The sequence below is a fragment of the Nannospalax galili genome, unplaced genomic scaffold (genome assembly GCF_000622305.1).
Source record: "Nannospalax galili isolate Female #2095 unplaced genomic scaffold, S.galili_v1.0 scaffold308, whole genome shotgun sequence".
NCBI lineage: Eukaryota > Metazoa > Chordata > Mammalia > Rodentia > Spalacidae > Nannospalax > Nannospalax galili.
In genome coordinates, this window is record NW_008359214.1 from 101464 (window position 1) to 118995 (window position 17532).

At 36.3% G+C, this 17532-nt stretch overlaps 1 protein-coding gene across 5 annotated transcripts in view; it reads right to left on the minus strand.

Moving 5' to 3' along the window:
• Tdrd3 (tudor domain containing 3) overlaps nt 1–17532 on the minus strand; it is a gene marked incomplete at its 3' end in the record, with an annotated part of 174131 nt that overhangs the window by 100806 nt on the left and 55793 nt on the right. For 2 of the 5 annotated variants that reach the window (XM_008822914.3, XM_029558565.1), the window contains 2 exon segments: nt 896–961; nt 5408–5492. In XM_008822914.3, the coding sequence (XP_008821136.1) occupies nt 896–961; nt 5408–5492 (151 nt within the window). 5 annotated transcript variants of the gene reach the window in all.

Here is a 17532-nt window from a genome sequence, read left to right on the forward strand (position 1 = left end):
ACTTAATCATCTTTATACCCCCTTCCCCACTGGCACCCTCCCATACCCCCTCACTGGAATTCAACATTCTGTCATTTGTGTTAAAGCCTATTATGTCAAGTTAATGTCCCAGATGTCCCTCAGTTCAAGTTCATCCATTGAAAAAGTCCTTCCCTTTAAGAAGATCATCTCTTCCTTACCCAGCAGTAATCAGGTGCCAATAATTCTTTGATTAAGATTGGGGCCTACTGCCCATTTCCCCAGTTTCTATGCTGGGATTTTGTCTGCTTGAGTTTGTCGTGTACATGCTGACACCACTGCTGTAGGTTTCTATGAGTCTCTAAGGTCTATGACCTCTCCTGCTATGAGAACTTATTAAACTCTTTACTGACACAATTTGCATTTACTGTCAAATAAAAAGAAGAAACCTAAATAGAAATGTGTAGGAAATATCACCACTACCTGGATCTCTCAAGAAAGTATCTCTGTATTTAAAAAGCGAGATCACTGAAAGATTCATAACACAGAGGCCTGTATAACACACAATGACAGCAACAGCCAAATGTGAATCTTTGCCAAATTCCTAATATTCTGGTAATCTTATATTTTTATATTCCTAAGTTTATTAGATGAACTTAGCAGCTTGTTAAGGGAACTAAAACAAAAACAAAGGCAAAGGTACTCGTCAGTGCTTTGATAATGGGACAAGTCTTACATGCATGTCTTATACCTATGTATAATTTCTAAACAAAGTTTTTAATGCTTAAAAGTCACCAAGTTCAACTTTTATTAATTTTCTATATTTGCAAAAAGGCACCATATCAGTTTTGGATCCTTTTTGCCTCTTATTCTAGTCACCTAGTACACATTCCTATTTGTATTATAGTTGGCAAAATTCAGGAAGTGAAGAATTTACCTTTTCTACCTTTCCACCATTGATGTCACTGGGAAGGAATTTCTTGCCAATTGTTCTCAAATCTGTCTAAAATAAGATTTTTATTATTAAAATGGAATTATAGAAAATTCAAAATTCAATCTTATGAGCAAAAGATGAAATTACTTAAGATTCGTAGAACAAAAATTAAACATCTTAAACTACTTATAAGATCTATAAAGACAGTCAATAGTTTCAAGTCATTTAGTCACATCCTTAAGTTGTTTAAAGTGTCAGTAAAATATAGCAACATACAGAAGCATATTTCTCCAAGTAACCTTTTAGCTTACTCTTCTCTATTAAAATCCAAAATTTAATTTTGTATACAAAATGGTCTTACTAAAAATTAATGCCATAATCCCAAATCAAACTAAAGCTTTGGAATATAATAAACACTAAGTACATACTTTAACAACTAAATCCCATAAAATCTCAATAACCAGAGATATGAAAACATACCTTATCAGTTATGCTATTTATAACATAGTAAAGCTACTCACAAGCAATCCAGGAAGGACAGTACCACTGGAACAGTAAAATAACACCTTACTATAATAAGGAATTATTTCATTTGCTTATACGGAAATAGAAATTGGTGAACATGTGACTAGGAAAATGCAGAAATATGTATAATTCAGGAAGGAAAATACAGACACTAAATTTACTATGGTTATGGTATTTTTTACATAAAAAGAAAACCAACTACACAATCCACATTTTAAAAAAACAGAATTTTTGTCAGGCATGGTGGCACATGCCTTTAATCTCAGCACTTGGGGGGCAGAGGCAGGAAGATCTCTGAGTTCAAGGCCAGCCTGGTCTACATAGTGAGTTCCAGGCCAGGAAGACCCTGTCCCAAAAAAACTCCCCCCCCAAAAAAAATAACAGAATTTTTAAGGAATGTGTATTTTTTAAAAAAATATTTTAGTTTCAATTATGTATAAGTGTGCATGTCTGTATGTAGGTATAAGCACATGAGCACTGGTACCCTGCAGAGGCCAGAAGAAGGTAGTGGATCTGCTGGTGTTACAGGTAGCTGTGAGCCTCCTGATGTGGGTGCTGGGAACTGAACGCAGGTACTCTACAAGAGCAGCATGCACTCAAGCACTGAGATATGATATCCTCAAGTCCAGACTGTATACACAAGGAATGGCAAAAAATTTGTTCAGAGCAGAACTATCAACACTCATGAAAAGGACCTATTTAACCTAAGAAATTATCTACATGTCTGAGATAGTGAGATTAGAGTAATAATTTCTACTGTTTCATTATCCCTTAAAATACAGTAAATAATAGGTATTTATCATCTTATGAAGAAAATAAAAGGGTGCGTATTAATCACAAATTACAAGAGAAAATTTTTGTTAGACCTAAGGAGAAAACACTAAAATATGAGAATTACTATGTATGAAATTAATATATTTAGAGAGGCAAGACAATGTTCTTTGAACCCGTACAAAAGTATAACCTATATGACATAACCACATGCACTTGGCTTATGAAACCTATGAGTTATATAATCCCATAGACCCTTTCTGGTATTTTACTATTATGATTCCTAATTTCTCAGTGTATTAACAAGGATCACCCCTAAGTTAAAGCTCACCAAACGGAATTGTCAAACAACCTAAGGCCCTAATACCCCGTGCAGATGCAAAAATGTTTTTACGGGGTTTTTTGCAGCCTCAACCCTAGTAGTAGGAGTTAAAGAATTATCAGCTGGACTTCAGGTTATATGCTTGCCCATTTTGAAAATGCTGAATAGCATAAGGATTTAAAAAAAGACTTCCGGGGCTGGAGAGATGGCTCAGTGGTTAAAAGCCCTGACTGCTCTTGCAGAGGACCCAGGTTCAATTTCCAGCACCCACATGGAGGCTATGAACCATCCTTAACTCCAGGTCCAGGGGAATCTGAAGCCCTCTTCTGACCTCTGCGGCATTGCATGACATGGGTGCACTCACATACATGCAGGCAATACACTCATACACAGAAAATTAAAATAATAAAATATTTAAAAAAATACTTCCATATATTAGCATCCCCTCTACAGTATCATTTGAAGATCTAATATAAACAAGTCTGAGCATTTGGCACAATGACTACATAAAGCAGTGCTCAATGAATGTTAGTCACCATGCTTAGCTATGCATATAAGACATATGCACAATGTTACTATCTGAACCTACATAATCATGAGTCAGTGAAGCAGTTTATAAAAGTAGAGGCATTTCTCTGAAACCACTCTGAGAGAAACAATTATAAATAAGAAATACAGTATTTGCAAATGTTAAGATACATCATAGTCTTCATTTCTAGTTTTTATCAATAATCATAAAACTTCATTAAAACTAAAATGAGGATTCAAGCTAAATAAATGAGCACTAGACAGAAATCCTAAGTCTTCATCCATTCCAACTATAACCAACTAAGTTAGTAATAATTAACTAAATACAACTAGTCATATGACCTTGACACTCACAAATTTTCTAAAATCAGCTAATTATAAAATGGAAAAAAATGCCACCAAGCTTATTTCATAGTTATTGTCACACTAAAACTAATACAATCAAACTTTACATAATTTTAATGTGTTATACAAACATATATGGAATGTTTTCACTGTGTCTTTACCATGATGAAAATGGAATTCCAAATCTCTAAACATCCTAAATTGAAAGTCAATTTTTAAGTACAACAAAAGCAATTTTATTATTCACATGCCATTATATCAGGAGTAATGGCTGTGTCCGAGAGCATTTAAACTTGCAATTACTGTATGTGAGTGCACGTGTATGTGTGTGTGACACGTGTGTGTACGTGCACACGCATGTACAGGCATGTTTATTCCACATATGGGGGGTGGGGTGAATACTAACACATTCCTCAACTCTTACCAATGAAGCTTCCTCAGAGTGCAATGCACAAAGACCACAACTGGCCAAGTTTTAGAGAATAAGAGACTACAGAGTGTGTGTTCCTGGATAGGACTCTTATATTAAACCTCATCCACCTGTAGCTCATTGCAGAAGAGGAGGCAGGAAGGTTGTAAGAGCCAGAGTTGGTGCATGAACATATAAAGAAACAGAGGGTTTTGGGTTCCCAGATCTCTGGGAACTTGTGCATATGAACCTGCAACAAGGGTACAGTATGCACAAGACCCATGCTGCCTCACGCATACAAAAACCCAGCATAAAAATGGGGAAATGAGCAGCAGACCCCAGCCTTAGCCAAAGAACTATTGACAACTAATTACTGTGGTGAGGGAGAGAAGATTTTCTTTAAGGGAGTTAACTTAGATAGGCTTACTAGAAATCAGTAGATGAACTTGTACTGAGGAAATCTGGGTACAAATGCTTGACTGGATAGGACTGAACATACATGACAGAATGCATGAAATCAGGGAGGGGCACTGAGGGGGCATGGATGGGGCAGGGGGTCTAAATTTGATAATTTGATTAAAATCTAACATGAAATACACAAAAACTCAATAAAAATATACATTAAAAATAATAAATATTCTTACTACCACTACTGCTTTCCAATATAACAGTAGTTCTAGACAGCAATTGTTCTTTCATGAATTTCACTGATCACTGATCATGTTATTCTAAGGTAACATGGAAAAAGAAATACCAGAGGGATAACTACAGAACTGAAAGAAAAAACAAACAAAACACACTTGTTTATTTACATTTTTATTCCAGTTTTTAAAACTTTAAAAAAAGTCCAGCTCAATAGTTAAGAGCACTGGCTGCTCTTGCAGAGGATTCAGGTTCAGTTCCCATCATCCACATAGTGGCTAGCAACCATCTGTAATACCAATTCCAGGAAATCCAATGCTTTCTTCTGACCTCTGTAGGTACTGCATGACACAGGTACACTTACATACATACAGGAAATACACTCATACACATAAAAATAAAAATAATAAATTTTTTTTTTAAATTGAAAAAGTCCAATCTAATTACAGAAAAAATATAGTTATAGTTGCAGAGTTAGTTGAAAAAAGAAAGTTGGAATGAAAAACATATCAAGATACTAAGACTTTAAGAGTAATTATAGATTTAGTTGTCTTTATTTTACCTCTCTGAAATGTTCTACAGTAACTATTACTTTTACCATCAGGAAAAGTAATTTTAAAACAATAAATACACCTGAAAAGTTTCCATGCAAATTAAATGGAAAACTGTTTTAAGGAATTAGCAGTTTTTATAATCAAACAGCTACTAAAACTACTATAAATTTTATAGATAATACTAGGTAGGAAAAAGTAAGCACTGATTGAACTTTTTCTCTTTTTCATTGCATTCTGCATAACATATGTTTACAACTGGCTAATAGATTACTAAATTCGACTAACACCTCCATAGCTTAAAAAGGACAAAAATTTAAAATATTCTCTATATTATTTATCATAAAACCAGCTTCTGAGGCAGTTTTCATTAGTATAGTTTTAAATTAAAATTTTTTCGTAAGTTAATAAACTTAACCTACATTGAGAGCAATCAGGATGATGTCATTTATGTTGACTTTGTCACAAGAACTTGTACAAGCTTCAATGCCTTCATCTGAAAGATACCTGTTAAAATAAAATAAAAAGTTTAATAGTATCTAAACTCAATCAATGGTAAATTAAAATTTAAAAACATAAAATTTTGTTTTTTACTACAAATATTAGGAAAAGAATTAAAAAATCTAGTTTGCTTACTATTCTTATAGAACGAACAAATCACATTTTTCTCTGAGGACTTAATGGGAAATTGTGTCAATAAAATTGTTCATATCCTTTCTGAGAAAAGCTATTTAAATGTCAATATCTCTTAAGGAATACATGAGCTATTCTTTGCAATCACATAAATATAATACCTGACTTAATAAATATTTGGTAATGTAGTCAACTCCTGAAAGAAGTTGAGATGCACTACAAAAATAGGACTTAAAAACCAGTTTTAAATTCAGTTGAACGGAAATCTTCTCTTGGTTACTTTCTCACCTTATCTTCTCATATCATTTCTCTAATATAATGTTCTCAAGAACCCTTTAGTAAATGCCACTGGTTCTATGGTACATGAGGAAACATAACCTTTTACAGCACATCATTTCCGTTTCCTTTTCTGCTTTGTTTTAACTCATTGTTTCATCCTTCTGTTCATTTATTCAATCCAAACCAATCTTATGTCAGATTAACCATCTAGCCATACACAACATGAGCATTTTGAAATCTTTGTATAAATTCTATAATTCAAGTATAAAACACTTGTAAAAATGTCCACTAGCATCTCAAATATTTGGCAATCAGCATCAAGTTGTTTAACCAAAGAACTAATACTACCATCCATTTATCATCACTGCCTACATACTCCTAGTCTACGAGATCTGGTCTAACATCTAGTCTCAGAAGCTCATTTTTGATGGGTCATTAACCTCCAATACCATACTTATTCTAAGACATTTATCAATGTAAATTCTTTTTATGTATTTGTATATATGTGTGTGCTACAGAGTGTGTAGAGAGCTAAGGACAATTTGTAGAATTGTTTCTCTCCTCCCAACTTTACATGGGCTCCAGGGATCAAACTCAGGTAGCCAGGCTTGCACAGCAAGTGCCTTTACCCACTGAGCCATCTCACCCGTTCTCAATGTAAATCTGATTCAGAAACCAGAAAGAACATGCCTTTAAGAAGCAACAAGTCTGCTGGCATAATGGCACACACCTGTAATCCCAGCACTCAGGAGGCAGAGGTAGGAAGATGCCACCAGTTTAAGCAGTCTGGTTTATATAGTAAGCTCCAGGCTAGTCAGAATTAAAAGCTAGCTACTAACTCAAAAACACAAATGCGAAACAAAAGAAAAAAAGAAAGAGGTGGAGGAGGAGGAAGCCCCAACATCAAAAAACAAAACAGAAGAGCACCAGAAGATTAAAGACAATACGCCTGTGGCAGGAACTAAGGAGCTAAAAGGCAAGTGTATAGTATATAAATTAAAGCACTAGGTGCTACTAATTCTTAAGACCATGGCAGTCCTAAACTATAATGATGAATAAAAGCAAGTAGTTAAAAGTGTAACAGAGAGAAAACAGAGGTCTTACGTATATAAATAAGCCACTCAGAGTGAACAGGCAGGAACAATAGTGTACAAGGGACTATGGAGTGCAGCAGTGCAGAGTGAACTTAGATATTTAAAACAATGCTTAAATCAAAATAGGTAATTTCCTTTTTATTTTTTTCCTCTGCTTGTTGCTATTAGGTTTATCTAAAATTCTAATTAATTATCATCTAAATTAACTTCTATAAATATTAATTAAGGCCTATTATATGAGAAGTGAATCAAAAATAAGATTAGTAAAATGATGAAAATTATGCATTGTCCTTCAAGAAGTTCACTGTGTCCTACACAACTTAACATAATAGACAGCTATCCTACAAGGCCAAAATAATTACAAATGAATTGTTAAGGTAGATGAAGGCAGCTTGGGGACAGGAAAATGGAATGTTACAAGCCAAAGCATAGAGGAGAGAAGGTGTGAAACACATTCTAGAGACAGCATCCTCAAACATTCTGGCTGGAGAATGAGGAAAAAAGAGGTAAGTCTAGGCTGAGCCCAAAGTTAAAAGCAATAGAACACTGCTGGGTGTGCCACTCGCCTTTAGTCCCAGCACTTGGGAGGCAGAGGCAGGTGGATCTCTGTGAGTTCAAGGCCAGCCTGGTCTACATAGTGAGTTCAGGTCAGCTGGGGCTACAGGGAGACCCTGTCTCAAAAAAACAAAAATCACCAATAGTACAAAAGGGAAATGGGTGACATATTGAATACTGATTGAGAGATTGCAAAATCACAACTTTACAACCTCCTGCACATAGGGACATAATAGGCAATGACTAGTAGAATACTGATTTGTTATCTAGAAAAGCAAGCCTTTCAAACTAAAGCACTATAGCCTATCAAACTGAAATAAATCTTTAAATATAATCAAAGTTCACATATCCAATTTTACAGATGAGGAAGAATCTTAGAGATGTTACTTAAACTTGCCCCCAAATATAAACTTAGTTGATATAAAATTGAAACCAAAAATGCCCCCTAATTTCCATCGCAGCAGTCTTTCCATTGTTATATATGCCATTTTATTTATCAAACAACAACTTATTTGTGAGCATATGATCTCACAAAATCCAATATTTATACAAATTAATTTCCTCATCAGCTTGATACTTCACCAACACACACTCCTAAGTAAATCCAATCAATAAGCAAAATACAAGTGTCTTTTCATAACAAAAGATCAGGAAATCAATAGGAGCTAAGGATGAGAATAAAAAGTTCTAACAATAAAAGTGCCCATTCCTACAAAATACAAAAGGCAAAGTCTATCTAAGTATAATAGTTAGATTTATCATTACTGGGGCAAATATCTGGTAACAATCAACTTAGGAGGAAAGGTTTCTTTGGGATTCCAGTTTAAGAAGGGATGTGGGCTATCTTTGCAGAGGAGACATGGGCAGCAGGAGCATGAGGCAGAGATGGTCACAAAACCTGTGCACTCAGGAAGTAGAGAGGAAGGAGTGGGGCAAGGCTATATACAACCTCAAGGCCAACACCCAGTGACTCACTTCCTTCAGTAAGGCTCCACCTACTAAAGGGTTCATAGCCTTCCAAAACAACCTATGGGGGACATTTCACATTCAAACCACAACACTAATAATAATGGAAAATGTGGAGGGCAATGGATTGACTTCATACAAATATTGGTGAGATGTGTGATGTTTTTCAAATGCTTAGGTAAGGCTTTCTGTATATAATAAATTGCAAAATGTGCCTCAATTCCAACTTGCAAGTTAAAAGGTCTCCCCTATTCACACTTTCTATTTTGAAAAAAATCAAAGACTTAAAACCTTAAAGGTTTACTCAAGAATGTCAATAAACAGGGCATTCCATTCACAAAAGGATTTACCTTTAATTAACCATAATGTTTCTTTTATAAATTAATCCATTTTGTAAACACTGAAAATAACATTAATAATGAATAAAGCACATGATAAAAGTAAATGCCAAAATCTACCTCAAAACATACCACGGAAAACAGTAACTGAAAGAATAACAACACAATTATTTGCTAGTCTTAACTGTGGTCATCAGGAAAAAGGAACTGAAAATTGGAGCAGGTACACCAGATAACCTCCCTGTACACACCTACCCAATGGACCTCCAGGGAAAGGAATTATAATCAGTTCCCTTGTGGCATTTTTGAGTCTGTAAAACCCAAGGGCATAGGACCCTAAAGAAGCAGACCCCAGAGAACTCTTGTTTACTAGCTGGTGAAAGCATTCATTTGTCCCTCCTCTACCAGAGATTTTTGGAACTGCAATATTACAAAGCCCTTCATTATTAAACTACTGAAATATATCTCATATTTTATTGATAGGGCACCAAAAAGCTACATCTCTGCATAACAGAAAACAGATTAATAATATTTCTCATTAGTTTTTCCTTCAAATAATGCCATTGTAGAGCATCAGTTTAACAAGCTCCCAAAGTTTTAAAGAAGGTAATTTTTTAAAATGGTTCCCTGGAGTCAGGCATGGTGGTACACACTTTTAATCCAAGTACTCAGGAGGCTGAGCCAGGTGGATTTCTGTGAGTTCCAGTCCAGCTGTGGCTACAGGAAGATCCTGTCTAAAAATAAAGCTAACTGGGGCTGGCAAGAAGACTCAGTGGGAAAAGGCTGATGACCTGAGTTTGATCCCTGATCCAGAACCCACAAAGTGAAAGGAAAGAACCAGCTCCCACAAGTTGTTCTCTAACCCCCATCTATGCACTGTGGTACATGAGTGCCCACAAATGACACACAAAACTAAAATGTAGTAAATAAATAATGGGCTTTTAATGCCTCCTTTTTTCATAATAGATGTTAAAATTCTTAGTCATTTAATTGGAAATCCTAAGCAACTTTTTTAACTCTGAAATAAGAGCTTTAAAATTAATAATAATCTACCAATTTGATGGGGACTTGATTTCCTACTGCAGATAATGAATTCAGTACAAAGAGACACACAGCCTAAGAGCGCTACCAGAACTATTTCACCTCATGTTCAGAGACAGACATGACCAAACTAGTTCAAGAATCAGATCATCAGAAAACTGGTATTAAACACAAGCTATGATTTTAATCTCATTTGTCAGATCCAGATAGGGGATCTCCATTAGTAGTTTTTTTCCAGTAAGGAAAAAAACAGATTCAGTTTCCTCTGGACCTATTCTCTGAAAGCAGGTAAAATCTATGGGTCTCCTGTCCAGCTGTACCATGCATGAAAAAGCCAAGGCAAACTGCACATGGTTGCCTGGCTGCGAGATACAGTTGCAGCTCAGCTTCAGTTGACTGCACAAGGATAGGTGATGAGGTCACTGTCAGATCTAATTTTTAAGCCTTTTGGTTTTGTAAAGCAATGTACAAGCCAAACAAAATAGGCTTCAGTCTGCATGTGGCAAATCAACTATGAACTTACTAAAATACATTAGCTTATTTAAGTTCACTGCTTACTTGTTCCAGCTCACTTCCAAGTTGTTTTTGACCTGCAGTGTGGTGCCATAAGTAACTCTCAAATAATAACAAATTTACAGCTAACGTTTTCAGGTATAAAAGTGGAATAAGGTATCTTCTAGATAATTTTCTATAACATGGTAACATGGGAGAGCAAAGAACACACTTATGCCTACAATCAATGTTCTTACTAGAGTTGGCTATACCAGGCTAAAAGGTATCAAATCATTTAGGTTAGTCTTTGGCCAAAATATTTTACAAATTGGATATACATAGACTTCAGATATGCAGAGTACTTATATTTTTAGGAGGTGATGGTGGTGGTTACTTCAATTGTCCAGAAACTAACTCCCCTGAAAAACAGTAACGTTTTTTGTTCCCCCTCCTACCCCCTTACCCCATTGAAATAGTGAATATCCATTTAAGTGTGAACTGAGATGTGAGCTTCTAAAGCAACAAAAATCTTAATCTATTATTTATTATACAGTGATCAAAGAGTTAATCAGCCAGGCATGGTGGTGCACACCTTTAATCCCAGCATTCAGGAGGCAAAAAAAAGGCAAGTGGATCTCTGTGAGATTGAGGACAACCTGATCTACATAGTGAGTTTCAGGTCAGCTGTGGCTACAGGAAAACGCTGTCTCAAAAATAAATAAAATACGTTCTTGTAGAGGACCCAAGTTTGATTCACAGCACCCACATGGCAGCTAACAACAGTATGTAACGCCAGCTCCAGTGGATCTGATGCCCTCTTCTGACCCCTGCAGGCATTGCATAACACTAGTGCACTTACATACATGCAAGGAATACACTCATACACATAAAATAATAATTTAATTAATTAAATATAAAGATAATCTAATACTTATCCCTAACCTTACCCATCCTACCTTCCTGCCAATCCTAATCATATTAACTAAAATCCCAGCATACCCCATACTATCTTTGGTTGCTTATCCTCCTACAGTTACTGAAGCCAAAGGGACCACTGTTGTCAACTGACTAGTACATTGGCACGGTGGTAATATCAAGCAGCTGTGGTTGCTTTCACAGTTAATGTTCTACTTAGAGATTAATATAGAGTCCACACCAAGCACCCTGAGCTCCTGGACTGAGAAACTATTTTCTGAGCTATGTACCTCAATTCTACAACATCCAAGTCCCACTAGAACATTTCAAATATTTCAACAGAAAGAAAAGATCTGATTTAAAATGTTTTTAAAATCCCAAGCAACCACATACATAAATCCCAACACAGTAACATGAAAAAGCAGGGCAACATAACTCATCCAAAATTTATTAATTCTATAGTAATGGCATCTACTGAGAGTTTGATAAAACCCCAGATTGAGAATTCAAAAAAAACGGTAAGCATGTTCAAAGAAATCAAAGAAGAAAACAAGCTTCTAATTTGATACAAGACATCAAAGAGGACTTAAACAAAGAGATGGAAGCACTAAATACCAATCTGAAATGCTGGAAATGAAGAACACAGTAATTCAAATAAAAAGCTCTATGAAAAGTCTAACTACAGAATACAATGGATCAAGAAGACGACAGACTATCTGAGCTTGAAGACTAGGAAGAAGAACTAGAACAAGGACAAATAGGGGCTGGAGAGATGGTTCAGAAATTAAGAGCACTGACAACTCTTGCAGAGGACCTGTGTTCAATTCCCTGCAACCACATGGCAGCTAACAACCATCTGTAACTCCAGTTCCAGGGAATCCAAAGCCCTCTTCTGACCTCCACAGGCATTGCATGACTTAGGTGCACTTACATACAAGCAGGCAATATATACTCATACACATAAAAAATAAAATTAAAAAAAACAAGTACAAATATAAAATAATAAGAAAGCACCAGTAGGAACTGCAAGACATACATGACATTCTAAGAATAAATCTATGAGTATGTGGACATCAAAGAAGGAGAATAATCTCATTCTACTGGCATAAAAAACATTTTCAAAAGAATCATAACAGATAATTTCTCAGAGTTAGGAAAAGGCACCCCAATCCAGATACGAGACATTTATGGCACCAAACAGAAAAGCCCAAAAAAGAATTTCCCCTTGTCATATTATGATTGAAACACAGAACAAAGGAAGTATACTGAAAGCAGGAAAAAAAAAAAAAGCATCAAGTCACATATAAAGGCAGGCCATCAGAATAACAACAAATTACTCAACTGAAACTTTAAAACCCAGAAGGGCTAGGAATGATGTATACTGTCAACTTAGACTGCTATACCCAGCAAAGCTACCTCCTACAATGGAACGGAACTTACTAAGCTGTAAAGAAAAATGAATTTTGAAATGTACAGGAAAATGGATGGACCTGGAAAATATTATACTAAGTCAGTATAACTAAGTGAGGGATCTGAGAACTTCGTCTTTCAACCCAGAACAGCTATGCCAGTAATTAGCTCCCTAAGTATTTTTTATTTCTTATTTTCTATTATTTAATTATATATGTCTCATGATGGCTCAGGCCCATAAAGACAAATGCCACATGTTCTCTCTCATATGTGGATTCTAGCTTCAAATTTTTAGATTTGTGTATTTAATGTGGAGTGTCTGTAGAGGCCAGAAATTTAGAAAGGGTCCATAAGAGGGAAGAGAAGAGGAAGACTTAAGGATGTTGGGAATAACAGAACACATGTGATATGATGGGAATACTCTGAGAGGGTGGGGGCAGGGGTGTAGGGGGAGGTAGGATGGATGGTGCATTGACCAAAACAGGATGCATGAAAAAGCCTTACAGAAACTCACTGTTGTGAGCTAATTAAAATATATAATTTAAGAAAAGCAGGAAGGGGCTTATGGTGAGATAGTTCAGTGTGTAAAGGTGCTTACCATCAAGCCTAAAAACCTGAGTTCAATCCCCAGAACCCATCTAAAGGCAGGAGAACTAACTCTACAAAACTGCCCCTGACCTACGCACACACTGTGACACATGTATGCCCACACATATGCATACCCACCCGTACACATACATAAGATGAATAAATAGATTTTTAAAAGTTGGGTGTGAGGCCAGGCGTGGTGGCACACACCTGTAGTCCCAGCACTTGGGAGGCAGAGACAGGTGGATCTCTGTGAGTTCAAGGCCAGCCTGGTCTACATAGAGAGTTCCAAGCCAGCTGGGGCTACACGGAGACCCTGTCTCCAAAAAAAAAAAAAAAAAAAAAAAAGGGGGTTTGGTAGATACCTCCCTTAACCCCCCCCCCCGCCCCGGGGGGGGGGGGGGAGGCAGGCAGGTCTCTTTGAAATTAAGGCCAGCCTAGTCTACATAACATAGTATGTTCCAACAGCTGGAACATACACACACACACACACACACACTTTTTTGAGTTTGAACAGAGGTTCCCTGAATGGGTAGACAATGCTTCCCACAGAAGAAAGACATGGATTATTAAGTGGAAATCTCAGTGCCAGGCGAGGATACTTCTCTAGTCACTTGTCAGTCAGGGAAGCTTCAGAGACACCCCCCACCCCCACCCCCCGCCAACACAACATTGACTATTGTCAATACTTTGGGTTATCCACCATAGCTAACTAAAGAAAAGTTGTTACTGACCCTAGAAACATCCTCACTGCCTTTCCTCATGGCCAGCTTTCACAGTGCCAGAAGTCCATGCTATGCAGGACTCCTGGAGAGAACAGCCATCAATGTACTTACCCAGAAGCAGACCCTCAGGCTACAATACCAACCTGCAAAGCAAAATGTGCCTACCTGTTCAATAGTGGCATGACTGTTTCAGGGGATAACCAACCTCTTTCTTATTGGATTTGAAGCTTAATTCACAGGAAGGAATTCATGTCTGGTACTGTTAATTGGGTCAAAAGCCACAGCTAGGGAGAGTCACTCCCTAAATCCCTAGGGGGAACCTACTACTGTTCTTTTGCTAAATAGACATGATGTCAAGATTAGTGCTGCTCTCAACTTTGATCAGAGAGGTTTCTTTTTGTATTGGGCAGCAGTCAATGCAGAGACTCATAACTGACCAAAGTAATTAACATTCCCACTAGTAAATTTTCAGTATTTCAAGTGGCCTAAAAGCAATTTAAAAGTTCTAGGGAAATGTTTCATAAAGGTATATCTAATTTTAAAACATTTAACAGTGTTTAAAATTTGAAAACGTAAAACCAAAATTTGTTTTTTGTTAAGGACTTTCTTTAACAAGCTGACACTTATTAGGTAATTCTGAAGATGTACTACCTGAAAACACCACTAGATGGCAACCTCGCTTCACAAGCAAAATATCACACAGCTGGTGGAAACCAAGGCCTCAGAGGTGTTCTTAACCAACTTTAGAACATGTTGTCACTGTCGGAACAGCAGAGGAAATCAGACTATCAGAATTTTTGGATTTTTTTGTTTGATATAAAAATCATTCAAAGTTTAGAAGGAACTCAGTGGGCATTAAAAGATACAGTCATATAACAAAAAGTGTGTACCAAAAGATAATTGTCTTTTTTTACATTTATACCTTAGCAATACAGAAATGCAAAACTAAATTGCATAATTATTAGGTATTAGAGACTGTGTATATGTCTGTGTGTGTCCCTGTATGTGTGTGTGTGTGTGTGTGTGGTCTGTGTGCAGTCTGTGGGTCTGTCTCTGTATGTGGTTGGTGGTGTGTAGGCATGCATGTTCTGCACATGTGGAGACCCAAGGTTGATACTGAGTATATTCTCAATCACTCTCCACTTTATATGTAGAGACAGGTATTTCACTGAAAAGAGCTCACCTTCTCAGCTAGTCTGACTAGCCTGTTTGCTACAGGGAGCTTTCTTCTGAGTGCTGAAACTACAAACAGCCATGCCTATATTGTTTTTATGTAGATGTTAAGGATCCAAACGCAGGTACACCAAGTGCTTCACTAGCTGAGTCATCTCAGAAGCCCAAGAGAAGAATTCTTTTTTGATGAAGAATAGTTTTTTGATGAAGAATTCTTTCAATATTGTTTCAAAAACTGCTCCTCTCTGGTACCAAAACACAAATGACAATTTGGTCATGTGTGATCTCACACACTTTTAATCCCAGCACCCAGAACACAGATGCAGGTGGTTCTCTGCAAGTTCCAGGTCAGCCCGGTCTACATAGTGAGACCCTGTGTTTAAAAAAATAAAGACAATTTGAAGAATTAACAATAAAAAGATAGGTAACAATAAATCATAGAATTTTATTTTGACCTATATTAAAAACATTAAAACATTTTCCATGTCTAAACCAACCCATAAATATACAAACCCTGGAATGTTTATTTGGTATCATTATAATAGCTAAGCAAATATTTTAAACTTCCTGATTGATATATTACAAAACACAGTGGCCAACATAACCTAGCAAAGTTTATTCATTTCAAAAACTTTCATTGAATTTAAAGTGTTAAATGAAGGACTTGGTATTTTGCTTTCATTGAGGTTATAATTTATGACCTAATTCAACATTTTCATACTTTAATTTAGGAACAAGAGTGTGGTTATTTTTTAATAAGTCAGATTTTAATATGCAAGATTATTTGATATTTCCCGCCTTTTATTCAGCACAAAGGCGAAAGCTATAAAATCATACATCAGGTCAAAAGCTCACCTGAAGCTTAAAACCCGGCATTTTGTAAACTGACTATAGCCCTACAGTATCAGTGACTGCAGATCCCTGCCCAGGGCCCCAGAAAGCAAGACCTTCCAGAACAAACCACAAGGAGATGCATACAGGGTTCAGCTTGCATCGTAGAAATGTGATGTGCTAGCCGGGCGTGGTGGCGCACACCTTTGATCTTAGCAGGCAGATCTCTATGAGTTCAAGGCCAGCCTGATCTGCACAGTGAGTTCCAAGCCAGTTGGGGCTACAGGGAGACCCTGTCTCAAAAAGACCAAAAGGAAATATAACATGTCAAAATGTGGAGGGCATTTTTACAGTGTGAAGACTTTCATCTAATCTGAGCTAGAACTAGATGCAAATCTCATCCCTCCCTTTAATACAAGCAGGTTACTAGTCAATCTCTCCTACAAAAAAAGCAGAAACACCTCTGGAAATACTGAAAAATAAATGTACATGAAACATGAAATGCCTGGCATAAAGCAGATACTAAGCAAATACTAGCTTTCTTCCTTAAATACAATATCGTTTATTTTAAAAAACATTTTTGAAATCTGCCACAAAAGAATCATGTAGTACTCATAAGAAAAGAACTAAATCTGCTAAACAATGAAGGGAATTTCTTCAAAGATTACTACTAAAATATAATCCAAAATGTACAGTTTCTTAAGTCTGAACTACATACTACTACGTGCTACTCACATGCAGCTCACTGAAAACAGAAGAAATGTCAGCTAGATGAAAATTATTAAATTACTTAACTCTTCAACTTTATCTGGTTGGTTGGTTGGTTGGTTGGTTGGTTGGTTGGGTTTTTTGGTTTTTGAAGATAACTGCTTTGTTCCCAAAATCCAGGCTGACCTCCAACTCACTATATATATATATGAGGTTGGCTGCAAACTCAAGACTCTTCTGCCTCTCAAGCTAATAACAAGAAAATTAGTTTTTCCATTAAACTATAAAACTGTTTCTGTTTAATTTCCAATATAAAGTACCTTGTCTTAATTATTGTCTAAACTGCCATTTATATTACCAATTAAGACAAGAACTAGAGAGTAAGCAGCAATTAAAATTCTATAGTAATAGGAAAATTTAGACATTGTGTAGTATACATTTACAATTTATTTATACTAATAACTATTCGTTGATCATTTTAAAAATGAAAAGCTAATACTTCAATTATTATAAACAAAATAAAATGAAAACTCCTGTAAACAGCACAATATTAAGCACAGTCTGATGGCACATGGCTTTAATCTAGCACTTATGAGGCAGAGGCAGCTGGATCTCTGTGAGACTGAGGCCAGCCTGGTCTACAAAGCAAGCTCCAAGCCATCTGGGGGCTACAGAGAGGCTTAAATGACTACTATAGGGTAGTCATTTAAATATGCTACTAAGTTAAGCAAATAATTTGTGCTAAAAGAGTGATATAGTCCTGAACATATATGAATAATTTTAATTTCTTTAAATTATA